Raw genomic sequence first — 27,678 nt, forward strand, 5'->3', positions numbered from 1 at the left:
TCTGGCCCTACACTAGAGCCAGTTGCCAATGTCTTACTTTATATTCAATAGATAGCAAATGAAACCAGTATAGAAAATATGTCCCCTATAATAATGGGACTGAAGGAAACCTAATACTTATGTGCATGCCCACAAGTGCACGCCCTGTGTTTTCTAGCCTGTCACATATGAAATCACTTCCTGGGCAGGTTTTTGGGTTCAGACATCACCTGTGTTACACCCCCCTTATTTACTAGAGGCACCTGGGCACATGCATACCAGGTATCTCTTGAGCCACCTATATTATCAACCTAGATAATGTCAGTTTAATCTTGCTATGCCTCAGTTTCTCTCATCTGGGAAAACAGAGAAAATAATACCCTCTCTCTCTAAAAAGCTGAGTGACAGGATAACAGAGATGAATTATAGAGCCTTTGTAAAGAAATCTGAACTCCTTGTGATAAGGAACTCCACAAATAGAAGGGGCAATTACTATGATTCAAACAGTAAAGGAAAAACAAAGCAGATCTATTAATGTTTATGAAATTAAATCACAGGCAATTTATTTTTGGTAGCATAAAATAAATTGATAAGTCAGCAAATCAAACTAAAGATAAAAGCTGAAAGTAATTCATTATTTTATCTAAGTCTCTTAACTGTAAAATATGAACGAGAGATTTTAGTCTAAGAAAAAGATAAGTAGCCAGTATCTCTTATATATTATTCTTTACTTAAGGTTCATAATAAGATGTCAACTATTCATTAGTTTTGTTTACATAATTTTGTCTGAAATCATTCTTTCCCTTAAATATGGAACATACACATGAAACAGATCCAGAGAGTGCCCCGTCTCCACCCAGAAGGACTGCATTTAAGCAATCTAGGCAGCTCTTATTCTGAGGACCTAAGACAGAATGAATCATTATTTAATGATAATAATCTATACTAACAGGAAATTCTTCTAACCTAACTCCCTTGGCCCTCATTTTGAGCAAATAGCATTCTACTCAACATAATGCAAAACCCAAACTGAAATGAGCCTACAAAAGCTAACACTTGGCTGGGCGCGGTGGCTCATGCCTATAATCCCAGCACTCTGGGAGGCCGAGGCTGGGCGAATCACGAGGTCAGGAGTTTGAGACCAGCCTGGCTAACATAGTGAAACCCCTTTTGTATTGTAAAAATACAAAAATTAGCCAGGCATGGTGGCGCACGCCTGTAGTCTCAGCTACTCGGGAGGCTGAGGCAGGAGAATCGCTTGAACCCGGGGTGGAGGTTGCAGTGAGCTGAGATCGCACCACTGCACTCCAGCCTGGGTGACAGAGCGAGACTCCGTCTCAGAGGAGAAAAAAAAAAAGCTAACACTTTCTGAGCACCTACTATGTGCTGGCACCGTGTGAGGGCATTTTAGTTCACTCAGCCCTAACCACAAACCCAGCAGATGGGTATCATCCAATTCTGATAGAAAAGGGCATGAAAAGTTTTAAAAAGTGTAGTTTTGCCCAAAGAGGCACCAGCTAGTCAAGTGAAGAGCTTGGATTCATCAAGAATACAAGTGAAAAAATTCCTACCAGATTGCTTCAACTAAAAACATTGCCAATTTTAGAGTACAGTCACGCATTACTTAATGACAACAAGGATACATTCTGAGAAATGCATCGTCAGGTGATTTTGTCATTGTTTGAACATCATAGAGTGTACTTACACAACCCTAGATGGTACAGCCTGCTACACACCTAGGCTATGTGCGGTCTAGCCTGCTGCTCCTAGGCCAGAAACCTGTGTAGCGTGTGACTGTACTGAGTGCTGGAGGCAGCAGTAACACAGTGGTAAGGATTTGTGTATCTAACCATAGAAAAGAGGCAGTAAAAATATTGGTCAGGGGCAGTGGCTCACGCAGCATCTGGGAGGCTGAAGTGGGTGGATCACTCGAGGTCAGGAGTTCAAGATCAGCTTGGCCAACATGGTGAAACCCTGTCTCTACTAAAAATACAAAAATTAGCTGGGTGTGGTAGCAGGCACCTGTAATCTAGCTACTCAGGAGGCTGAGGCAGGAGAATCCCTTGAAACCGGGAGGTGGAGGCTGCAGTGAGCCGAGATCATACCACTGGACTCCAGCCTGAGTGACAGAGTAAGACCCAGTTTCAAAAAAAAAAAAAAAAGGTATAATTTTATGGGACCATGGTCATATATACGCTATATGCAGTCTGCTGACTGAAACATTGTTACATGGCACATGACTGTATGTACATTTATGTTTACCTAATCTGACCCCCAAAAAATCACAAGCAGGGGACCCAAAGGTGACAAAAATGTGTACTATTGTGCAGCACATAGCATAATTTAAACTTCCTGAACCAAATTATTGCCAATTTGTAGGTATTACCACCCCTTTAAATTATAGCTTGAAGGAGGCTAGTTAATGCTATCACTAGAGAGTGGCTTTTGAAAAGTGTGCTCTAGACGTCAGAATTTGTGCCGTGGCCACCCTCAGTCTGAATACGCAATGTCACCTCCCCTGAAGCTACTTCAAAGGATGAGTAGATCATCTGGAAGATGAGTAAGACCTCATTAGAGTCATCTGTTTCATTGATATTGTCTGCTTTTAAATGATTTCTTTTCAATTTTGGCTGAGTGGAATTTTATTTTATTTTATTTTATTTTTTTGAGACGGAGTCTCGCTCTGTCGCCCAGCCCAGGCTGGAGTGCAGTGGCGCGATCTCGGCTCACTGCAAGCTCCGCCTCCCGGGTTCACGCCATTCTCCTGCCTCAGCCTCCCGAGTAGCTGGGACTACAGGCGCCCACAACCGCGCCCGGTTTGTATTTTTAGTAGAGACGGGGTTTCACCGTGGTCTCGATCTCCTGACCTTGTGATCCGCCCACCTCGGCCTCCCAAAGTGCTGGGATTACAGGCGTGAGCCACCGCGCCCGGCCGGCTGAGTGGAATTTTAATGAATCTTATCAAAATCATTAAAAAAAAAACATACACAACAAAGAAAAACCCAAGTATTCGGTCATGTCTTACATTAAATACTGTACGACAGGAAATGTTCTTATTCAGCCCAAGAACTTAACAGATATCCTAGTAAGGTCTCTTTAAAAGAAATGTGGCAGCTAGGTACCTTGGCATTGAGGGGACACACAGACAGAGCGCTTCTGAAAAGCTGTTCCTCACTCCGCCACTGGCCGCTGCGCACCACGCATCTCAGCATGTTGATGAGTAAGATCCCCAGCACGACAGCAGCAATCAGTTTCTTAGAACAGAGAGACACGGTAAATGTCAGCGGTGAGATGCGTCCGGTCGTTTTGTCCATCAATCAACACCACTCTCGGTTGATACCTTTTTTTTTTTTTTTTTGAGACGGAGTCTCGCTCTGTCGCCCAGGCTGGAGTGCAGTGGCACGATCTCGGCTCACTGCAAGCTCCGCCTCCCGGGTTCACGCCATTCTCCTGCCTCAGCCTCCCGAGTAGCTGGGACTACAGGCGCCCCCCACCTCGCCCGTCTAAGTTTTTGTATTTCTAGTAGAGACGGGGTTTCCCCATGTTGGCCAGGATGGTCTCGATCTCTTGATTTCGTGATCCACCGCCTTGGCCTCCCAAAGTACTGGGATTACAGGCGTGAGCCATCGCGCCCAGCGGCTGATACCTTTTTCTTGGTATGTTTGCTCAGGGCTCCAAATCCAAAAGTCAGCAGCACACAGTACCCAACACTGGGGAGGTAGAGGACTCGCTCGGCCACCACGAAGCCCACTCGGAAGAACAGGTTACTCGCGGGGAGAAATGGGATAACGAGAAATCCCAGGCCCAGAGTAAGGATCCTGGATGATGAAAAGTATTTAAATAAATGGCTATTTCCAGACTTCTCAAGAAAAACGTCCTACTCCACATTAAATTAATGCTAAAGACCTTTTCTTTTCCATGGCATCAACAGAGAAAAGATATTGTTTCAGCCAAAGGATATCATCGGTAGAGAGAGTTTAGCATGTGGCAGCATGTGGATAAGGCATAAAAATGTTCCTCAGGCACTTCACAGCGAGTCTAAGGGTAAAACTTAAAAGCTATACAATTTGTATGGAGAAAGTTAGAATGACCACATTTCTGAGGCCTTACTAATTCCTCTACTCCTTACTATGCCTCAACCCGTTTAGGTACTGAACAGTTCAGTGGACACTGTAGGTCTCAATTAATTCAAAAACTGTCCCAATCAGTTTTCATGGGGGAAAAATTTTCCTCCAAAATGTAATGAGAATAATAACTGAAGCAGTTTAAAGTTTATGAAATCTGAAATAAACAAATACCATTGTTTGGTTGCTACGTCACCATAAATTTCAGTCAGGGAGATACGAAGCTGAGCACTGAAACACTTCTAGAACCACTCGATCATTCCCAATGTCCCCTGTGATGCAAGAGGATAAACTAAGACTCTAGGTCCATTTTGGTGGCTCCTTCCTGGGCCCTGTGGCTACAGTATTTCTTTAAAAATCCCATTTCCCGTGGATAACGGAACGGGGACGAAAGTTTGTGGCTCTTTAGAATTACCAACCGATTTAAGACACAGGTAAACGTAAAACTTAATTTATTTTGAGAAATTACTAATTCCATAAACACTTAGGCTTAAAAGAAATCACCTTAAACAGTTTTCTTTTTCATGAAACACATTTGTTTTCCCCAATTATTTTCTCAATAACTTTTTTTTTTCCCCATCAAGAAAGAACAGTCTCTTTGGGGCAGTGGCTTGTTTTGTCCCCAGCAACAACAGAAGGAATCACGGCAGCGTTCACTGGGGTGTTTTAAGGAAGAATTGTGCAATAATGGGCACAACACACATCAATTACACTCTCTGTTCTGACCGTAAATTACTCTTTACCACCTATGGCGAAAAGGATCGCAAAATGCTACTTCCCGGGGAAAGGGGGAGGGAGGGATGAAGCAGTCATCCGTAGCCCCTCTTCCAGCCTCGCTCCCCACCCGTGGAAGCCAGCCATGGATTCCGAATGGTGGAACTCATCCTAGCCATAAATATGCATTTGAAACAAATGTCCTTAGATGTGACTTCCACAAAATCGTTAAAATGATCAGCGCAGGATTTCACAAAACGCTTCTGACTCAACCAGCGTGGAACTTAAGATTCAGTGCTGCCTCTTACCTTCTCTTGTGGCCGTCTTCAGAGCACAGGGCTTGGCATATTAGGCCAATTAGGCAGAACCAGAGTGCTGCAAGTGCAATTACCCTCCAGTCACTGACGGACTTAATGAGGGGGATGCAGCCCATTGACCAATCAAAACACAGCCACCAGGGACACAGCAGCAGCCAGGCATTCAATGAATAGTAGTAATTGTAGTTTATGGCCTGTCGGTCAAAAGGAAAACAAACATTTATTTGATACTGAACTTAAAAAACATATATATATGCACTAACTTCACTTTTGAGGCACTCATATGCTTCTGTTCAATGAAAGCAGTTGTATCAACTAAAATGTTGCCAATTTGTATTACAAGTTGTAATACAGGCTGTAGTCTGTAATGTGTTAAATGCATTCAGATTTTGGTATATAAAAATATGGCAAAGCCACCAGACTACGCAATACATTCATTATATTTCTGGCCAAGCTATGATCTCTTTGCTGCCTGAAGCCCATGACCTCTGAAATCTGAGGCCCCAGGGTCACCTATGCACCCAATAACATAACAGGGTTCGATGGCTGTTCTCTTGATTTTGGTCTCTATGAAATGCACAGCTAAGAATTTGTGGCTTGATACTCCTGCCTTTAGAAAAAAGGCAAATCTAAAAGAATAGTCTTATACCACTAGTCTTCTAAAGATACCAAGAAGGTTATATATTTAGTCTTAACCCAGCCGCAGGGTTAGGGAGCCCTTTCACGGGACTGGCAAGGACCCTTATGTGAGAAGGAACCACCCGCTTTACTCCTCGTTAGAACAGAAATGCGAAGAGCTTCCGCACGCCCTTTCAAGCCCCTCAGGAAGACCTGCTTTCATCCCAGAACATCTTCAGTGATCGCAAACAAACATGGAGGTGGCCCGTGTATTGGGGAGTCTGTTGGCGTGGAGGGGAGTGAGACGAGGAGGAGGGGTGAGGGATCTGGGAATCTGGTGGGGGAAGAAAACAGTCCAGGGAGTGGCAGGCTCAGAACTCACCCTCACCAGCATGCTGTCAGCAAAGGACGCCGGGTTGTCCACCTCGGTGAAGGCCGGCGGGCCCGTGCCCATGATCCTCCAGCGCACATAGAGCATCCCAGCCCCTCCGGAGGTGAGCAGGGTCATTCTGAAGAGGAGGCCCCCGTTCCTGAGCATGCTGAGACTCTGCAAGGACACCGCAAAGCCCCAGAGGTGGCTGATTTTCAAATAAAAGTGTGGCTGAGCCAGGTACAGATGTGCAGCAATTCTGCCTGAACTACTTCAACACCGTGCTTTAAAAGGTTAGTTATTGTAGAATTCAGAATCACAAGGAATATTTGAAAATGGCATTTTAAATCAGCTGGTACTTGACATTTTCCATGTCTGGGCTGGCGATAAAAGTGCAGACTCACCTCTAATGACTTGTCCTTATGCAGTACCTTCTGGACAATTTCCAGAACATTGAATTTGCCTATCACCAAGATGTCAAATACTGCATTCAAACCCTAAGAAAGCAAAGCAAGACAATCAGCCACAGGAGAGTGTGGCTCTGTTAGGCAGCAATTAGACTTCACAATTTCATTACTCCATCTAGACAAGGAACACATAATAATGGAAGACCTCTGCAGCTCTCTAAAAAACCACAAAACAGCCCTCCTCCGTTTCTATGAAATTAGCTCAAGGTAATAGATCATATTTATTATTTAGTAAGCCCCTGAGAGTAATGATTTCACAGTCTACATGTAGGGGTTCTACAAGATTCAGGATAACTAGAAATTTGGGATTCCTAGGAAAAGCCCTCAAGAGATCCCTCCCCCCCACTTTTTTTGGTCACTATAAAACAGTCCTTTAGTTCATGCAACAGAGTGTTTTCCTGGGCAGTAATCATACTGGAAGATAAAGGCAGCCATCAACCTCAAAAACCCAGCCACGTAAGTGAACCTTAAGTGCCAGTGGACTTCGGCATCTTTAGAAACGGGATGAACATACATGATAATCTCTGATGGAGCTCTGGAGATCTCTTGTGCAGAAATCTAGTTGTCTGGTAGTTTTCTCCCTGGGTTACAGCTAGATGACATCTCCCAGCCTCCCCTGCAGTTAAGCTAGGTCGCGGGGCTGAGTTCTAGCCTTATGGAATGTGGGAGAAGTGACATGTACCATTTTGGAGGTTTGGTTGTAAAACTTGGGCACACATTCCCACATGGTTTCCCCTTCCAGCTGGCTGGAATGGAGATGCCCAAGGTGACTTTGGAAACCACACATTGATGAGAGCAGGCCTTTGCCAGGTGGGGCCGTGGTGTGGAGGATGGCTACCTCTATTAATTTACAGCTCTGCCCATGACCCATGAAGGGAACAACAACTTCAATTAGCTGTCCACCTATGTTAACAGTTTCCAGTTGCACCACGATAGTTACTTTCTAGCAGGTAAAATTAAACCTGTAGTTACAGGCGAAAGCAGAGATGGGCCTTGGATTCTATTCTCTCTCCTGCAATGGACTTTCTACAAATGTCACTGCTGCAGGCAACGTCATCGACAGAACTCCCTGCTCAATCTGGATAACATGGTCTGCACATGCTCGGTGGATATAGTTAGAGCTGCCCCTAAATGACTTGGGTCTCTTTAATATGCTCTTCTTTGCAGCAAAGGAGATCACACATCATCAGAAGTCAGTGGTAATTTGTGGTTTTCAGAGCAAGGATGACATCCCTACTTAACCCTCTCCCGGAAATGCTGGGAGCCACTAATTATCCGATACATGGGCCAGTGCTGGGTTAATCAGTTCAAAGAATCCTGATTTTATTCACCCATGTGAGACATGATCTTAGTGGGCCACAGAAGACGGTTTCCGCCTGGTTGAAAACCACTTTCTAGAAGGCAGATGCTCCCTGCGTAGCAGCCACTGTCTTCTCACAGTCTTCCTGTAAGCTGCAGGACAGTTACCAAGGGATGGCAGGGTCATGTGGTGAACAGGCCTGAGCCAAACACAAGACTGCCCCCTTCCCTCTTAAATGCTTCACCAAAATGGCCCCATTTTAATCCAATTTTGAGAATAGCTACTTTCCACTGTATCTTTATTCATGTAAATTCAACCGAATTCTCTCCTGCTCCTGAAAAACAGCACAGAGGAGGCCTGGTGCAGTGGCTCACGCCTGTAATCCCAGCACTTCGGGAGGCTGAGGCGGGCGGATCACCTGAGGTCAGGAGTTTGAGACCAGCCTGGCCAACATGGTAAAACCCCGTCTCCACTAAAAATACAAAAAATAGTTGGGCGTGGTGGCACATGCCTGTAATCCCAGCTACTCGGGAGGCTGAGGCAGGAGAATCGCTTGAACCTGGGGGGCGGAGGTTGCAGTGAGTGAGATTGCACCACTGCACTCTGGCGAGAGTGACAAGAGAGAACCCTGTCTCGAATAAAAATAAAAATAAAAATAAAAAATAAAATAAAATAAAATACTGCACAGAGGAGCCTCCTGAGGACCTTGTGGAAGGAAATTCTTACTCAGCAGGCCTGGGGAGGGGGTGGGGCCTGGGATCCTGAATTCCCAACACGCTCCCAGATATTGCTGATGCTTCTGGTCCTCAAACCACACTTCATATTAGGGAAAGGTTCTAAAACCAGTGGTTCTCAGGGAGGGTTGTGCCCCCCAGGGGGTGTGGCACTGTCTGGAGACATTTTAGGTTGTCACAACTGAGAGGTTCCACTGGCACCCAGTAGGTAGAGGCCAGGGACGCCGCTAAACATCCCACAAAGCCCAGAACAGCCCCCACAAGAAAGAATTGTCTGCTGTAAAACATTAATAGTGCCAAGGTTGAGAAACACTGTTTTAGAGCAAATTTAAAGAAAATTAACTCATGAAATTCAAGTATCTTTCCACGGTAATTCTCCCTATGCCATCTCCTTGCTAGCTTAATATTAATAGATACAACCTAATACAACCACTGATTTTTGCCTTGACTTGTATCAAGCCCCAAACGGCTTTAATTGTTCTTTCCTTTCCAAGCTATTTCTATATGATCATTCTAATCCCACGACTCGGCCAGGCGCGATGGCTCATGCCTGTAATCCCAAGGCTAGGAGTTTGAGACCAGCCTGGCCAACACAGGGAGACCCCATCTCCACAAAAAAATTTTAGAAAATTAGCCGGGGTGGTGGCACGCACCTACAGTACCAGCTACTTGGGAGGCTGAGGTGGGAGGATCGCTGAGGCTGCAGTGAGCTATAATCGTGCCACCGCCCTCCAGCCAGGGTGACAGGGCGAAACTCTGTCTTGAAAAAAAAAAAAAGGAGAAAAAATTCCACATCTTTCCATTTTTCTACCTCTGTTCACAACCTTAATTTCTATATTTTCTTCTAATAATGTAAAGCAGCAAACTGGTTAGAATGGAGAAAAAGAAAAAAGGATTTCAACACTTTTCCTTTCCTGGGTCTTTAATCCTAGCATCTACTCAGATCAGACTGAAAAGGTAGATGTCTTTCCGCTTCACAGAGCTCTCTCCCCCAGCCCCTCGATGCTGCCGGTGGAAGCCGAGGTACAGGTTCTCTCCAGGAAAACAACGTACCCCAAGAGAATACAGTGTGTGCACCATATTACACAGAGAGAGACCTCAAGGCTCGAAGTTAAAACACGTGATTACTCGGCACATCTGGCATAAAAAGTCTTCTGAGAACAAAGTCCCACTAGAAACATTAGCAGCATTACAGATTCTCCTTTAAATACTAGTTAGTAATCTTTTAATTTCAGGTCAAACATTTGTGACCATGGAACATTTTGGTTCCAGCGTTGCTTGAAGTTGCACTTGGGTAATGGTTAACTATAACCATAGGTAACCGCTGGCGGTGGGGGAATGATGAGAAGAGAGACAGAATGTGTGTGCACGTGAGGCTTTGAGTGGCTGCAAAACTCTTGTTCCTGCATCTCTTACTTTTTTTTTTTTTTTTTTTGACACATAGTTTCGCTGTTGTTGTCCAAGCTGGAGTGCAATGGCACGATCTTGGCTCACTGCAACCTCCGCCTCCCAGGTTCAAGCGATTCTCCTGCCTCAGCCTCCTGAGTAGCTGGGATTATACGCATGTGCCACTGCACCTGGCTAATTTTATATTTTTAGTAGAGATGGGGTTTCTCCATGTTGGTCAGGCTGGTCTCGAACTCCTGACCTCAGGTGATCCGCCCGCCTCGGCCTCCCAAAGTTCTGGGATTACAAGCGTGAGCCACGGTGCCCGGCCCTGTTTCTTCATTACTAAACTATCCGCCACCCTTTCTAGATCTGAGATCAAAACGATTGATGAGGTCAGTCCTAGGTGATCTAGGACTGCTGAAATATGTACTAGCATCCCAGAAAACTCAAACCATTCTTTTATCTTTTTCGATAGGGCCTCTCAAGAGGACTCATCGTGGCTCCCTGAGAACTCCTCATTCACCATTTCTCGCCAGTTGCACATGACTGTCAAGGAAGACAGTCAGTTCTCCATCTGAAATGCCAGAATTGTGACAGCGAAAGTCATTTGCCCAGAAAGGTCATCACCTCAGGCCAGCAATGGGATGAAGGCGTGGAGAATGCCACAAAGGCAGGGCCAGCCCCAGATGTCTTTATAGGAGGGAAAAGGATACACAGAAAAAGCAGGCCCCGGCGGCCATGTCGCGGCTCTCACCAGCACGGTGATCCCTTGCTCTTTGCACAGCATGGCCACTGCTCCTAGGAAGATACTCAGCAGCACCCAGAAGGTGGAAGAATACGTTCCCTCCTTGTTACCTGCCAATTAAGAGAAATGATCAGTGCAAAAGTCATGGAATGCAGCTCAGTTTTTTAGCATCAGGAACTAAAATTCTAAGCAAATACCTTAAACAACCGTAACTTAAAAACAGGGTTTGGGCTTCAGACAGCACTTCTCTGTGGGCAAGAGTGCATTAGACAATACCTTCTAAATGGTACATATGTCCCCTCTCAAAGCTCTCCCAAGGAGGTGCCCAGGGCCTTTGGGAGGCACCGTCATGAAGCCCTGGCCACAAAGACACCTCATGCCAGAGTCCCCATGCAGCGGGTACCTCGTTCCCAACCTACCAATCACCTGCGAGACCATTCTGATGAGTCTTTTTGAGAACTCCCACTGAGACTGCAAACAGTCCATTTGGTTTCAAAATGCCCCCAGTGGTCACTGCTGCTGTCATGATGGAGCTGCTGGGAAAGCCTCTGAGAATCTCCATTCCTCCTGGAATGGGAGTTCGGGCCCTCTGGACACCAGGTGGCTTAGAATGGATCTGCTCTGCTCCCTGTGTGGAACAGCTCCAACCTCTACCAAAGGGTGCACGGCCACTGACAGAGCTGGCGCCTATCTAGCACCTGGGACAGGTAAAGACACAGACCAGGCTGGGCTGCCAATCTGCACGGGGGCTCGAGCACCAACAAGAAGCCAAAACATCCCCAGATGTGTGAACACTGTAAGAAGCTGGGCTGGGCGGCAGCTCGAGTAACCACCGCTGGTCCCTAAGTGGCCTTCTGGGAGCAGGGTCTGGCTGTACACTGTCTGGTCAGTGGTGTGTGCAATTTGGGGGCCAGAACTAAACTGCTAGGGAGGAGAGGGAAGCTGCATGGATACTCCTCTCTGTTGCGAAGCCCTCATTCTTCATCTAAATAAATAAGCCAACATATAAAAAAGACATCGGTATCAAGTGGGACAAAAGCGAACTTTCTTGGAGAATCCAATTGTTAGCTCACCTGGCATTACTCGGTTCAATTCTACTTACAACTAGAACTCCCAGTCTGAATGCTTATGGCTCTACGTAAGCATCTAAATGCCAGCTGTGCCACTCACTGTGTGACACTGGGCAAGTGACTTTCACGGTCTCAAGGAACTCACCTATAACGTGGGGGCAACGTTACCAACCTCAGGATATATTTGAAAGGAAAAAATTACACAGGAACACCTGGTCATTTTTGTTAAACACTCATAAAGAATGCTTGCAAATGCAAAATATATCTCTATGACAACACATAAGAAATTGACTAGTTTCTAAGAAGTTCTAAAATGAAGAATTGGGGTAGAGGAGCAAGAAAGTTTACTTTTAGTCTTACTTTTCATTACATAACCTTCAGTACTCTTTACATTATCTTAACCATGTGCATGTATTAAAAAACTATGTTAAAAACTAAACATGTTAAAAATCACTTGGTATAATGCTGGGACTGAAATCATTTAATTAATGTTTGTGGCACTTGGGTCAGTCAAACCTGATCAGCTTAGAGGGAGATGCAATTTCCAATGGGGTTTTGATGCAGTAGTCAAGGGGGTGGCTGATCAGCCAAAATCTGCCAGACAACTGGATTGTGTAAAAAATACACCGTGAGCTCATTAAACTGCCTGCTGGGGAAATTAACAAGTGTTTGTGTGTGTCCTGCAGACCCTGCATGGAGGGACAGAAAAATACTTGTGAATACTTGAGACAGAATCAGCAACACACCAGGATGGAAGGCCTTCCTGTCCCAAAAACAGCCAGTGCGTTCTGGCTTGGGGGTGGGAGGTGCTCCTTTTTTTCTTTTTTTTTTTTTTAAGGCGGAGTCTCGTTCTGTTGCCCAAGCTGGGGTGCAGTGGCGTGATGTTGGCTCGCTGCAAGCTCCGCCTCCTGGGTTCATACCATTCTCCTGCCTCAGCCTCCTGAGTAGCTGGGACTACAGGCGCCCGCCACCACATATGGCTAATTTTTTGTATTTTTAGTAGAAATGGGGTTTCACCATGTTAGCCAGGATGGTCTCGATCTCCTGACCTCGTGATCCACCCACCTCGGCCTCCCAAAGCACTGGGATTACTGGCGTGAGCCATTGCACCCGGCTGGGAGGTGCTCTTAACCTCAAATGCTCTACATTGGGGTTGAGACCCTGTCAGGATGAGAAGGCCTGTCCCCAGCTGGGCCCCTGGCTCTCAATAAAGCATGAGCAGGACTAACTCCTGATGTGCCCAACACCTGCAGCCTGCAGGACCAGCTACACGGCTGGGCTGCTGGGACAGCCTCCTCACTCCCACACAGGCTTCAGCGGCAGCAGAGACTCTGGCCCTTTCAGCTTTCTGGGGGAAGAATCTGTGTATCAAATTTCTAGATTTAAAATACAAACAAATGGAATAGCTATTATACAAAAAGTTGACTTGGCCATTATAGTTGAGGCACTTAGTTAAAAGCTTTTCACAAGGCCAACTGATCGACAGGAAAGCCTCTTAACTGAGATCCCATTGTCTCATGAAACACAATGAACATTCTTTTTTCTTTTTTTTTGAGATGGAGTATTGTCCTGTCACCCAGGCTGGAATGCAATGGCGCGATCTCACCTCACTGCAACCTCTGCCTCCCGGGTTCAAGAAACTCTCCTGCCTCAGCCTCCCGAGTAGCTGAGACTACAGGTGCACGCTACCATGCCTGGCTAATTTTTGTATTTTTAGTAGAGACGGGGTTTCACCATGTTGGCCAGTCTGGTCCCGAACTCCTGACCTTGTGATCCACCTGCCTAGGCCTCCAAAGTGCTGGGATTACAGGCATGAGTCGCTGAGCCCGGCCTGAACATTCTTGTTTTATGCCTTCCAATTATCTCTTTTGCCTTCAGGATAATGGTTCCTCTTCTGACTGTGGCTTTAAAGGCCTTGCTGAAGTGGCCACCACGGGCCCTCTCCAGCCCCTCCCAGCACACACTCACTCCAGGCCCACCACCACTGCCCACTTGCAGGTTCTCACCTGGGTGTGCTTACTGAGTTCCCTTGGGGCAGAACAGTCCTGGAGGAATCCTACCCAATCAATAAAGCTGTTAAATGTCACTTATGCTGTGAAATGCCAAACCCCGCCCTCTCAGGCAGGTCTCTCTGCAATTCACTTGTTTCCTTCCTCAGTTAAAAGAGCAAACACCCCTGCTGTATGCACACCTGACTGCCCCGTGAGCAGGTGAGCCCCGTTCACCTCTCCATGTCCCTGACTGCCCCCCTAGATTAGGTTAGGCCCAGCTGTGGTGCTCTAAACTGCCCTGATCACAGTCTATCAAAACATTCCTCATGGAGTTTATCGCCAGCACTTGATTTTCTGTCATTCCCGAGTCAAGGTTCTCTCCACCTTGGCATTAATCACATGTGGGCTGCTTACTTTTTTTGGAGGGGGGTTGCCCTGTGCATCACAGGATGTTTAGCAGTACCCCCAGCTTCTACCCATCAGAGGCCAGTGGCACCACCCCCACAGCTCCCCTCAGTGGTGACAAACAAAAATGTCACAGATATTGTCAGATGTGAGTAGGGGCGTGGGGAGGGCAGGAAATCCCTCCCAGTTGAGAACCATTGCCCTAAACCAGTGCTACTCACAGGTGTATGGTTCACGAACCTGCACCTGGATCTTGTTAGACTCAGGCCCCAGATGAATCAGAAATTGAGGATGGGAACCAGTAATCAGCCTTTAACAAGCTTTCCAGGTGGCTCTGATGCTCCCTAAAGGCAGGGTACACCCCCTTGAGAGTAAGCCTGCTCATGGCTGGACGGCTGGCACCACGCCTGGCTCGTAGGAGCAACTAAAAATTATTCTGACTGAATCAGCAGGCCCGACTGACTCTGGAAGGGCAGAACATGTTCAGTGACTGAAGTGACTATCTACTCTCTATCAAAAGGGGTGCAATAAGCTTTGAGCTCCTGACAACTCATGGAAACGCAGGGGTCAACACTGCTTCTTAGAGGCTGTGCATCATCTCTCCTGCAAGGACGGAAATGCTGGAATCCCTTCTAAGATGCTTCCAGCAGGGGGCCACCTGGTCTTGACTTGAGGAACTTCAGTGATGGGGATTAATTTTCAAACCAAAACCCGTTTCATTTTTAAACTCTGGGTTGCTAGATTATTCTAAATGCTGAGCCCAAGCCAGACTCCCTAAACTTCAGGCCTTAGCTGTGCCCTTGGGCAGCGCTGCTCCAAGTTGTTCAGGAGGCGTGGAGCCCAGAAGCCAGGATCCCTCCACTGAAAACCATTATACATGAGTATTCTTGGATCCATCAAGCAAAGGAAGGATCATTTCATTTGCAGAAAGTAATTACTTTCTATGTATCTAATGCCAAAAGATCACAATAAAGAGCCACAACAACAACAAAACCCTTTCAAATTACACGCAATTCCAACTTGAGCACTTACGGATTTATTGTTTCATGTGGGCATTTGCTAGCACTCATTGGCAGATAAGTATTGGCAGGCACTAAAGCTTTAAAAAAAATTACAGCCAAAATAACCCAAAAGCTAACAGATTGATGAATTATTTTAGGCTATGATTTGGGGAAAGGGCCACAAGCTTTAGGGGGAGAGCACAGCGTCCAGCTTACAAGTTCATGCCAGAGCCTGAGAAGTCCAGGCCTTCCGCCACATCATGAGAGATGGGGGGCTTTGTCCACTCAGTCTCAGGGTACAGCCCCTCTTCCCATGACACATTTTCCTGAGTCTGGGTCAAACTACCTTTAGGATTTTCTCCTATTAGCAGTTTATTTGCAAACAAAACTTTTAATTATAAATGACCTGATTAATTACCATGGGATCTCATCCAGAGATAAACAGGGCAAGAGACCCCGGGCCCCCACTGGCCACTCTAGACCCAGCATGAGGAGATGGTGCCATGGCTGGGCTCCATCCATTGTTTTCAAGTTGACTAGGCGCTCGGCTCCATGGCTCACTAGAAACCAAATGGACACCCTCCACCCCACCCCATCCCACCAACCCGTTACCTGAATTGGGTTTTTGTAGGCTTCTCTCACTCTCAGAATGTGTTGGTACTTCTCAACTAAACATAATACATTCCCCAATGTAATAGTCTCTGTTCTTAATTTCAAAAGCAAGTTCCTTGGTTTTACATTTCTGCCTAGAAAAAAGGAATTATCTTGTATTTTTACTTGACTGTAACATAGATTAATTTTCCTCCATGGACTGGGAGGCCTTTGAAAAGAAAAACATTCCCAGTTCCTTCATTAAAAATGCCCAAAAGATGGCTCTTGAAAGCACCCTATTTACACAAAGCTAAATTATGACACAGACAGGAAAGTGATGGGCTCCTCTAGAATTCCTCTAGAGAAGAATTCTAGACATTCCTCTTATCTAGAATTTAAAATGGCTTTCTCCTTATAAGGCTAAACCAGAGACTTAGTTGAAAACAGAAAAATAACAACTAGGAAACACAGCCTTCAGGTTTACTGATAACCTTCTCCCTAATCTCACCTCATAATTTCACCACATTCTCAAACTCTAAACCCCACCTCTCCCGTCCTCTATTGCAATTCTGACAGAAGAGTCCTATTGTTTTTCCTTAGACTTCCGATTTTGCTTCAAACGCACCCAGCATGAAAAGATATGAAAGATGAAGGTAATGTTTCTTTGCTGAAGAAGTGTCTTCAGTTTCAGCAATTATTAAATATTAAGTATCACTTCTCAAAACTGTGGCAATTTCAGATCAAAGGCAAAAGCTCGATGGTCAGAGATAAACCTAGTGAGCACCACATTCTAGACCCGCCACGGTCCAAGAAAGTAATAATTAGAGCTAACGAGTGCTTGAAATGTATCTAGACCCAGGTGGGATGTATTGTTAGTGTGGAATACACACCTGGTTTTGGAAGCTTAGTATGAAAAAAAGATGTGAACATTTTCATTTTTTTATATTGATTACATGTTGAAATTATAATTTTGATATATCAAGGCAAATAAAATATATTATTAAAATCCATCTCACCTGTTTCTTTTTAAAACATGGCTACCTCAAAGTTTTCAATTCCATGTATGGCTCCTGTTGTATTTCTATTGCATGGCAGTGTCTAGACCATGTGATCAAAGACCCAGCTCACAGGTGACATAGTGTGGACATTGCTATGTTTGTATGCAGCTCTGTCCTTGAAAACTCAGAAAATATGAAATGAGTTTGCCTATTTAAATCCAACTCTTTCTCCAATCCCTACCAGATTCGTCACTTGACAATTTTTGGTGTTTTTTTTTGTTTTGTTTTGAGACAAGGTCTCATTCTTTTGCCCAGGCTGGAGTACAGTAGCGTGATCACAACTTACTGGAGCCTTGACCTCCCAGGCTCAAGCAATCCTCCGGCCTCAGCCTCCCAAGTAGCTGGGACCACAAGCACATGCCATCAGGCCTGGCTAATTTTTAAAAAATTTTTATTTTTGTAGAGAAAGGGGGTCTTACTATGTTGCCCAAGCTGGTCTCAAACTCCTGTGCTCAACTGATCCTCCCACTTTGACCTCTTCAAGTGCTGGGATTACAGGTGTGAGCCACTGTGCCCAGCTGCCACTCAGTATTTTATCCAGAGTCATAAGACGAAGCATGCACATAACTTTGAGTTCCCCAGAATCTAAATTGGAAAGCTTAATATTTTAAAACCATTTCATAAAAATGAAAGGGGCCCTCTTTATATATATGCAGTATATATGTGCATGAATGATAAACCAAGGCCAGCCCATACAGCGATGACAAAATGTTTCCACTTTTGGAGGTGAACAAAAAAGGCCTTACAAAAATTCAAGTGAAAAACTAGCTCTGAGTGTTTAGATGGCCCAGACTAGTGGACTTCTGGAAATATGACCTGCTCCACCAAAGTCTGGCCCACATAATTCCCCAAATTAAGATTTATTTTAAGCCTTAGTTTGTGAAGGTGACTAATGCTAATAATTATCAACATATAATCTAGTGGAATTTAGACTCTGTGCTTTTGTGACTATGTTCTTACACAGTAACAAATGCAAACCATTATTTTATTTCCAAGTTTGAGCATTTTAATAAGACAACTGAGACAGGTAACAGTAGTTCACCTTGCATATAGTGGGCACTCGAAAAGTATCTGTTGAATCAATAAATAGTTTCATTTATTTCTATGTCTATCAGAGTCTTACTATATTACATTTTTCTTGCAATTACGATATGTAATTTAATACCCAAAAGTTAATCATTTGCTCAGTGTGGACAAATACTGCCAGAATTCAGGTCTTTTCACTTTCAATCTTTGAACCCCTTCACACTGGAAGAATCACCATCATTAAGATATTCTTCTTTAAAATAAATAAATAAATAAATGAAAATTACATAAGAAATATTTAAAAACCATGGAGAAAATCAATAATTTTCATTTTAAATTTAGAAGTAACTGTTAAAAACAGTGCAAATAAATTCTGAGTGGCAGATGTCACCTTCAGCACAGCTGCGCTTATAAATATTTTTATTCAGAAACATCTTCCCCAGATTTAAAATTCTAACTTGTACATGGCTCTAGGTAAGCATCTGAGGACATCACTCTTCCCCAGCATTCTCTGTCTCCTCTCCATCAAGACTGTTAAATTTTAAGTACCAATGACCCAGGAGAGGATGGGAAAAACCAAAAACCATTTGGACACCATGCTGCCTCTCTCATCCTTTAAGAAGACAACTTGCTCTAGGATAATTACACAGCATTAGCAAACATCAATAGTTTATGATCCAGAATTGACTAGAGACGTGCCTAGGCAATGTTCTTCTCGTTTCAGTATATTGTCTCTAGCATCTAAGAGAATTCACTCACTTGGGTAAATGGAGGCAAAGGCTAATGGAATGAAGGGAGCACAGGGAAAAAAATGCAATGACAGAAAGACACTTGTCAGTGCTAACACCCACAAGTGCCAGCAGATGTGATCCATTTAATGAAGCATGTGCCTCGGATTTGGCACTCCTTTCCAGTGGGAAGATCTCCTTTCAGAAAAAGCATCACATTATACAAGTTACCCCTCTCCACCACTCTATGCCTGGCATCTCTGCCGCTCGAAACTGGCACGTCATGTTGTGTGTGGGAACCACGCCACCCCGACAGGTGGCCGCGACTCTCTCTCTGCCAGAGCAACACAATGAGCATCAGATTCACGTTCCAAAAGCTGGAACGACCGAGCCGTGCTTCTATGCACAGAATGAAAGAAGTCAGGCTTGCTGCTCTAAAACACGGGTCCATTTGGGGGAAAATCAAGCAATGAAGGAACCAAAGAAACAGGGAAAAGAGAATCTGCACGACTCCCACCGTCAGAATGCAGTCAGCAATGGCCCCAAATCTAAAACCAAGTGTCCTATCAGACATGAGTTAGCCAACTGCCCTATTTTGTAAGCAGTGTGATTCGATGTCAAAGAAAAACAGGTGTCTTTAATCAGAATGAAAATATGAGGGAATGACATCCCAAGAGTAAGAGTCACCCCATTTTAGTGCCTGAACTATACAGCTTAAGGTGAACTACACAGCTATAGAACTATACAGCTTAAGGGAAGCTATACAGCTTAAGAATAATGGAGATTTGAGATCCTGCCTTTGATATTATGAATAAGAATTTAGAACTTAAAATGATTGTTCTAGGTATATAGAAAAAACCCCTCCGGAAAAGACTCTCTTCTCCCCACTATAAATGAGATTAAATTTCTCCTTTTGGTCTTAACTCCCATGAAACAAGTATTTTAAGGTATTAGTTTGGAAACGAAATTGTTTTGGCTATTCTAGCAAGTTTCATGTGCAGAGATGATCTGTTTCCAATCTGAAATACCAGGCTTTAAGAGAGATGTAAATACAAGATACCTCATTGTAAGAATAACACTTTTTGTTTTGGGCATTCAGAAGTAATACCCAGTGTGCCATTGATTTCATCTGACTTAGTGTTTTTTTTTTTTTTTTTTTTTTAAGAAAATGCATGCTTCCTTTATAAGGAACCTACTTTTAAAAAATTCTGTTGCAAAGATCTTGCTAGACATTCTATTTATGCACCAAAAAAAAAAAAAAAAAAAAAAGAGGCAGAGTCCCAGAAATGTGAGTACATTCTTCATTTTCTGAAAATACTAGGATTCCAGAGGTTAGGACAGGACTGCTTGTGGATAAACTCAAGCAGTTAAAAATTATCCAGAGCTTTATAATAAAGACATCCCATCCATAAAAAAAGTTAATGATGTTACCAAAAAAAATGCATTCTCTGAAAGAACTTATTAACTAGTTGAATCATTAATTTCAGAGTACTTAATTTTTTGTTCCCTTATAAAATAATATTAAATTTGTTTCTCTGATGTTAGGCCTTTCTTTGAATTTATGTTCAGATCCCAAAAGTACAAAGACCAGGGTTACTTTAAACCTGAAATTTAAACATTAAATAGCATTATTATTTGTATCTCAATAAATAATGGACTTGTCTACCACAAAAGAGTTAGTTTTTGTTCTCTGCTGAACATTTATAGACACGGGCACTTGGAACAAGAAATCACCACTGCAATGACAATAAATACATGTGTTTACCACTCGGCTTTTTGTACAATTTGTACTGACTAGATAGGGTAAAATAAAAACATGGCTGGAGGCTGAGGTAGGAGAATCGCTTGAACCTGGGAGGCAGAGGTTGCAGTGAGCCAAGATTGTGCCACTGCATTCCAGCCTGGGCTACAAGAGCAAAACTCCATCTCAAACAACAACAACAACAACAACAAAAACCACAGAAAACACACACAAAAAACAATGCTGGGCACGGTGGCTCAGGCCATAATCCCAGCACTTTGGGAGGCTGAGGTGGGCGGATCACTTGAGGTCAGGAGTTCAAGACCAGCCTGGCCAACATGGCGAAACCCCGTCTTTACTAAAAACACAAAAATTAACTGGGCATGTTGGCGGGTGACTGTAGTCCCAGCTACTTGGGAGGCTGAGGCAGGAGAATCACTTGAACTTGGGAGGCAGAGGTTGCAGTGAGCTGAGATTGCACCACTGCACTCCAACCTGGGCAACAGAGCAAGACTTGGTCTCAAAATAAATAAGTAAATAAACATGTGACTGTTTAAGATATCTCAAACTCCAAAGGAACAGAGCTCTTGATCCAAATGAAAATATATATACAATTGAATTTTCATTAGGATCAAGAGTTCTGTTTTGTTGTACTGAAGGAAATTTAATAGAAGATGAAGGAAATAAGTAGAATAAAGGCCATGGCCTCCCATTCTGCATAAACACACCATGAAAAGAAAGGATCCTTACTGAGTGCCTGCTATGAGGGGTAAAGGAAGGAAAAAGTCAACAGGAAAGGAAGGAAAACCAGAATATTCTGCTCTGTAGACATTCTGAATCACGGAAGCTTTATTTTAATCAAAATATACTGGAGTTACGGTAAGCCCCTCAGGGGCATGAACTTTGTTGTTCTAGTCTTTGTATCCCCAGCACTGGAAACTGGACCTGGTACAAGAAACACCCTTAAAGTTTGATTAACTATTGGTGATGGAATGAATGACTAAAATCAATAAGCCTTTCTACTATTTTAGAACAGAATCAGAAACCACGGCTTTTCACGAACACGTTAACCAGAATTATTTTTGCATATGAGACTCTTACTGCTTCTTCTCTGTAAAGGTATTATTCATTTGTAGAAAGTTTTCTCCTCCTAGAAAAGACTCTTAAGCACCCTACGAACTTAATTGAACATTAACATGATGATGTTCAAGGATTATTCCAAGGAGTTGTCATCTATCAACAAAGAAGCACATTCTATTCTTAGCATGTTTAAAAAGGAGTATGGAAAATCAGAAACAGAAAAGTTGCTAAAAACAGTGCCTCTGCTAAGAGACTAGGAGAGGCTCCAGCAGATTTCATTAGCCCTGGTTCTGGGGTTGATCAGACAAAGGGAACTTTGGGAGTTGTGAGGAGGAGGGGAGAGACGGGCTGGCAGCGTGAGGGGCTGTTCTGATGTCGCTGGGCCAGGGAACGAGGTGGGTGGGGCTGGGTATCCAGTCCTGAGGTCCTGAAGTGACAGAGGGTGGGTCTCAGGGCACAGAACCTTGTTGGGGAGGGGTCAGAGACCTGCTCACATGTGGGACACAGGGGACTCCCCCAAGTAAGCTGGTCACCGTGTGTCTAAGGCCCTCTCTCAAGAATCAGGTGGCTCTGCGCCTCCAGGCCTGCGATGGAACTGAGGCAGAATCCGATCACTCCGGCGGAAGTCTGGAAGCGATGAGTGGGAATGGAAAATAGCAGTGAAAGCCAATTCCAAAGGATGGAAACTGCAGCTCGAGGATGGGTGTTTCAAACCGTCCACTTTACACTGCGGAGAAAAACTGTGATGATCCGTAACTCAAAGCCTGCTGGGGCAGGTGGGCACCAAGAGGGGAGAGGAAGGACACAAAATGCAGGATGAACAATCAGTTTCGGGGTCAAGACACCAAGGCCTGGATGAGCATAAGATGCAAACTACTGTCCAAAGTAGTTTTTTATTTTTGTATTTTGTATTTTATATTGTATTTTAGTTTTGTATTTTCCAAAGACCCAGTAAGCTGTTGGTGCCTGCAAAGGCCCAGAGACCAGTCTGGAGGCGACTCCATCGGCTCCATTTAAATCAGCGCTTTCCTTTTCCTCAAGAGGGTTCATGTTAACAAGAGAACAGATCCTATGAAGAAGGGGCAGCTTGCAGACAAGAGGTCAAGAGAAAGCATTCTTCAAAGGTTTCCCAGTCCATCCATCCGTCTTTTAACTGCCCCAAGTAACTCAACCAAATCAAAATCTAGTCATCTTAAAAAAGTTTCTACGGAAGCCACATCTACCACTGCTATCAGTTTGCAAATGCAAAAACGCCCAGGTTAACACTCTCAAAAACATCTACAAACTTAACATTAAAGTCCTCGTAATTTCTTTCCAATTTTAAAATAAACATTATAAATGCTAAAAGAATGTTATCGGAGAAAAAAGAAAGGTCACGTTGGTACTTACAGTTAATATATTTATGTCAGTACTGAAATATACTTCGCCTATTTCTTGTAAGTCAAAGTGTTAACTAACTGAACAGCCACCACACATTTCTTTAACTTTGGTATTGGTTTCTTGCCAAAAGCTTTATAAAAAAAGTATCTTTTGTATGGATACTTGGAAATAATTTTATAATTTACAAATGTATGCAAAATATACATGTAATATATACTAATATACAAATTTGTGAATTAAAACAGAGAAAAGGTTAGTAAAAGCTTCCAGAAAAAGGATATAAAATATCTAGCCTTTTCACTTTTCTGTGAGAATACTCCATTAAAGGAGGCCAATACATGTATCTGTTCACCTGAGGGAAGAGTGTTTCGTATCATGATAGCTTTTTCATTATTTCACAAGAGCAATCTTTAGAAGCAGTGACAGGTTCCATCATATCTACTAAATGATGTCCCCCACAAGTTAAATCTATCAAGGTTTAGTACTTTCCTCAAAAATCACTTTGATGTCTTTGAAATCCATTCAGAATAGGGAGTAGTGACTTTAAGGGAAGATATGTTAAAATTATGTTAAAATCAATAAAATGGCACTTTCAGAAACTTTAGAGTTGTCTTTGAGAAAAGTCACAACTCCTTTTTTTTTTGAGACAGAGAGTCTCGCTCTGTCACCCAGGCTGGAGTGCAATGGCGCAATCTTGGCTCACTGCAACCTCAGCCTCCTGGGTTCAAGCGATTCTCCTGCCTTAGCCTCCCGAGTAGCTAGGACTACAGGCACACACCACCACGCCTGGCTAATGTTTGTACTTGTAGTAGAGACAGGGTTTCACTATGTTGGCCAGGCTGGTCTCGAACTCCTGACCTCAAGTGATCTGCCCACCTCGGCCTCCCTAAGTGCTGGGATTACAGGCGTGAGCCACCGTGCCGGGCCCACAACTCCTAATTTTTAATTTTCTTCAGAAAAAATATGATTTCTGATAAACTGTTATCATCTGTATCTATAAATTCAGATTTAATTGCCAACTTTTGAAAAGGAAGAACCATTATCTGTAGTGAATGTTAATAGTCAGGCAGTGAAGGCACCCCTCCCTCCCAGTCCTGTTCCTGATTCAGTGTCTCATGAAGAGCCACATGATGGTACTGACTTCATTATGGGGCCAGCCGATGCAACCTCCCCAGGTCTCTGGTGGCTGCGTGTCTCTTGGGAGATTTATAATCATCACAGGTGGGGAGACCCCCACCCCAGGAAGAGACTGAAGTGCATTATCGCTAAGTTATAGGAAGAAAAGTTACCACCACTATTCTCGATACTTGAAGCTGTTCTGCTAAGCTGTCCCCAAACTCTCTATAATGCATCAGAAAACCAACGAGCGATGGGAGGAAGTGGTGGTTTTATCCAGGCGTGATAAAGTAATAATAATAAAAGGGGGTGGGTGTGGTTGTGTGTACCCACGCCCTGAGTGGGTACTGGCACAGGCTAGGGCCACTGGGGTCACTTTTCTGCTGCACCTTAGTGCAGTCGCAGGTGCTCCAAGACAGGGCCTGAGCCTGGGTTCAGTCTGGACAGGATGGGATGAAGGAGGGACAGTGTATGAAAAATCTCCCTGGCTCTTTCCAAGCCACCTTTGGAAGCTGTGGAAGGATAGCTGGGCAATAAATACCTAGAACATCAAAACAGGAAAGGCTGTCCTGGAATCATTCGCAATCCTGTAATTTTGCAGGAAATAAAATAGCAAAACTCAATCCTGCTGCTGCTTCTGCTCTTGGTCTCAATACCCAATAGGATAGGCCACAGTGTGAACACCAACGTCAGAGCTTTGCATCATGGAAAAAGCGATGGCGCAAACAGACATACATATCTAAAGAGAGTTTATGCACCCTCTGGTCCACATCCCCTCAGAGTGACACACTCATATAGATGGATTCTTTCCCACCTGTTAAGACGCTGCTCAACAGGACAAAAACATGAAGAAGGTGGAAAATTCAGGAGGCAAACGGAATGCTTACTTTCTCTAAATGCTTTACAGTAGCCAAGGAAAGACAACAAGAAGAACAGGGCACACAGGAGGTCTGCACGGCCGACAACACCAGCAACCTTAAAAGAGGGGGAAGAAAACAAAGAATTACATAAAACACATTTAAGCAAATCCTAAACTTAGGAGACACAACCATTTTTTTTTTTTTTTGAGACAGGGTCTCACTCTGCCACCCAGGCTGGAGTGCAGTGGTGTGATCTTGGCTCACTGTAGCCTCAAACCCCCCTGGGCTCAAGCAATTCTTCCATCTCAGCCTCCTGAGTAGCTGGGAGCACAGGCGCACACCAGCACACCGCCACAGCTGGTTACTGTTTGTATTTTTTGTAGAGGTGGGGTTTCACCATGTTGCCCACACTGGTCTTGAACTCCTGGGCTCAAGCGATCCACCCACCTCTGCCTCTCAAAGTGCTGGGATTACAGGTGTGAGCCATTGTGCCTGGCCAAAACCAAAATTCTTTAGACATATAAAACAAGAAACTTCCCAGACTCTGCCACATATTAAAATAAATACACGATGTAGCTGTGTAACAGCGTTTGGTGTTACCTTACAATCAGTTCTCTCCTTCCTTTTGGGTGTAGGACTTGATTTAACTGCTTCAAGAGAACAGCGGATTGGTTTGAACCTGCTGCTAGCTATTCCGCTGGACACAGACGGCGATATGTGTGTGCCGTAAAAGCTGTGAGCTGTGTTCTTTAACACACGATACCCAAGAGCTCCAAAGACTTAGTCTTCTGAGGTCACAAAGTGGATTTTCAATCGGAAAATGTTATCAGCTCAAAGGGCATGATATTTAAAAAATAAAATGTGATTGGAAACATGAAGGACATAAAGGTGCGAGAGAAGTGTGAAAAGCCGTCCTGCCGATAGAAAAAAAAAAACAGGAGTAATCCTTCAAAGCTCCCTCTGCCCCCTTTTTTTTCCCTTCAGACCAAAACTGATTAAGTGGGTTAACCTGGAAAGCCGAATGCTTCAAGAGTGATTAACAAGTAGGATGAGCACAGAATACAATTTCTGCCATTTCTTTCCCACATTTTCCACATGGTGACTCTGCCCTTCCTTTCCTCAGTGAGAATGAAGCAATATAAACTATGTGTTTCTTTCTTTCAGGCTGATGACTCCAGTCATTGTTCTCCCAGTGCTGTACGGTGATGAAAGACACAGAATTCCACCCAGCAGTACTGGACTAGTTTAGGTGGGATTCTTTACTAACTGGCACCTGAATGTGACACGGACCAAAGCTTCTGCTGTGATTGTCCAGGTATCACTTTAAAGGCTGGTAGTTTAATCCCTTCCCAGAGGATGGGGATGTGATATATGAGCTGCAGAATAAAGGACTTTTCTATAAATCAAGATAAGAAAATATACACTGACTATGAAATTACTATATTTACATGTGATTCTCAAGTTCACATGCAGTCAGTAGCTAAAAAAGAATGTCTTTTAGGAGCAGATTCCCCTACACCGGTTATACATGAAATGCCAAGGACCATTTGTCACTGTAACTGTGACCTCCCGATGATGCGTACGTGGCAGCCTATGGTGTTAGGTGATGGTTGGGAAGATTGAATAAGCTGATAAATCCGCCCAATGAACACTACACACACACAAACGCTACCGAGAAGGAAGCTAGGGACAAAACAAAGGCTTAACAGATCTGGAACAAGTATGCCAGTATGCTGGAGGGGAACAATCCAATTGCTTTATGAATGAAATGAATATACAATGAGAGCTCTGGAATACGCAGGGCTGGAAACTCACTCCATCAGGGACACAGTAAAATAGTCAGAGATGGAGCCACACAGAACAGAGCCTGGTACAGCGTGGGTGCGGCTCACTGTGAGTTCCCCGGTGGGTCCTATGGGGTGTGTCTATGAACAGGAGTAGCAGAAAGGCAAAGGACAAAGGACGCAGAAGCTCAGGTGTCATCTCCACAGCCCTGGGTGAGTGAGGAGGCAGCTGGAGCATCCTGGCTCTGTGGTCCTCATGCCAGGAGGACACGAGAGGAGACAGAGCGTCTTAGAGCTGTGGCTATCTACAGCACCTCGGGATGGACTGGAATCCCAACCCTCTGGAGAAGAGAAAGCAACGAATGCCGAGCCAGACAAGCCTGTCTGAAGGAGACCACAGAGAACAGGGTCACAGGAAACAGGGGGAGCAGGTGTCAGAGACCAAGGGGAAGTGAGGTGAGAGAGGGGGAAGGAAGTGGTTTGGAAAAATACTAGGGCTAGGGGCCAGGAGGGCCAGGCTGCCTAAACCACTTGCTATCTGGATGGCTAGGGGAGATCTGAAGAATCACCAAAAATGAAATTTAAACATCAAAAGCTTATTTTTACAGAAATGTTTCTTTCTGCTAATTGTCGAAGACCATCCCACGACTTTAAGCAATGTACATTATGTTCTTTGACATAAAGAAAAACAAAATTTTTAAAGTATGGGAAGTGTTTTAAAGCAAGACAGCATTTAGTATTTACAATGAATGTTTTTGGCATAGTAATTAAGAGAGATTTCACTAAAAGAATGTTAAAAAGCTACCCAAGGAGGGACTGCATCCAATCACTGTTTGAGAATGTACATAAGCAAGAAAACATTTTCTTTTCCTTTTCTGATATTTGCATAATATGTATTTTTAGGCAAACTTTTCTACAAAGGCTATTTTTTTTTTCTCACAAATAACGTGAAACACTCAGAGTTTTCTGGAGAAATCACTGCAATCCCTCTGAATCCATAAAGCAGGCGGTACCATTGTTTCCCCAGTAGGTACAATTTGCATGGGGGCCATGAAAAGGAATTAGGGGGGTGGGGAAACTTCCTTCTGGA

The 27,678-nt window shown here is 44.0% G+C and overlaps 1 protein-coding gene across 6 annotated transcripts in view; it reads right to left on the reverse strand.

The window, feature by feature from the left end:
• TMTC4 (transmembrane O-mannosyltransferase targeting cadherins 4) overlaps positions 1–27,678 on the reverse strand; it is a 70,113-nt gene that overhangs the window by 26,767 nt on the left and 15,668 nt on the right. For all 6 annotated transcript variants that reach the window (XM_015121399.3, XM_015121395.3, XM_077973931.1 and 3 more), the window contains 7 exons: positions 24,832–24,919; positions 10,767–10,867; positions 6,527–6,619; positions 6,135–6,299; positions 5,126–5,328; positions 3,626–3,797; positions 3,102–3,233 (listed from right to left, as the gene is read on the reverse strand). In XM_015121399.3, the coding sequence (XP_014976885.2) occupies positions 3,102–3,233; positions 3,626–3,797; positions 5,126–5,328; positions 6,135–6,299; positions 6,527–6,619; positions 10,767–10,867; positions 24,832–24,919 (954 nt within the window). The remainder of the gene's footprint in view (positions 1–3,101; positions 3,234–3,625; positions 3,798–5,125; positions 5,329–6,134; positions 6,300–6,526; positions 6,620–10,766; positions 10,868–24,831; positions 24,920–27,678) is intronic.

Source organism: Macaca mulatta, chromosome 17, assembly GCF_049350105.2.
Source record: "Macaca mulatta isolate MMU2019108-1 chromosome 17, T2T-MMU8v2.0, whole genome shotgun sequence".
In the NCBI taxonomy this organism is placed as follows: domain Eukaryota; kingdom Metazoa; phylum Chordata; class Mammalia; order Primates; family Cercopithecidae; genus Macaca; species Macaca mulatta.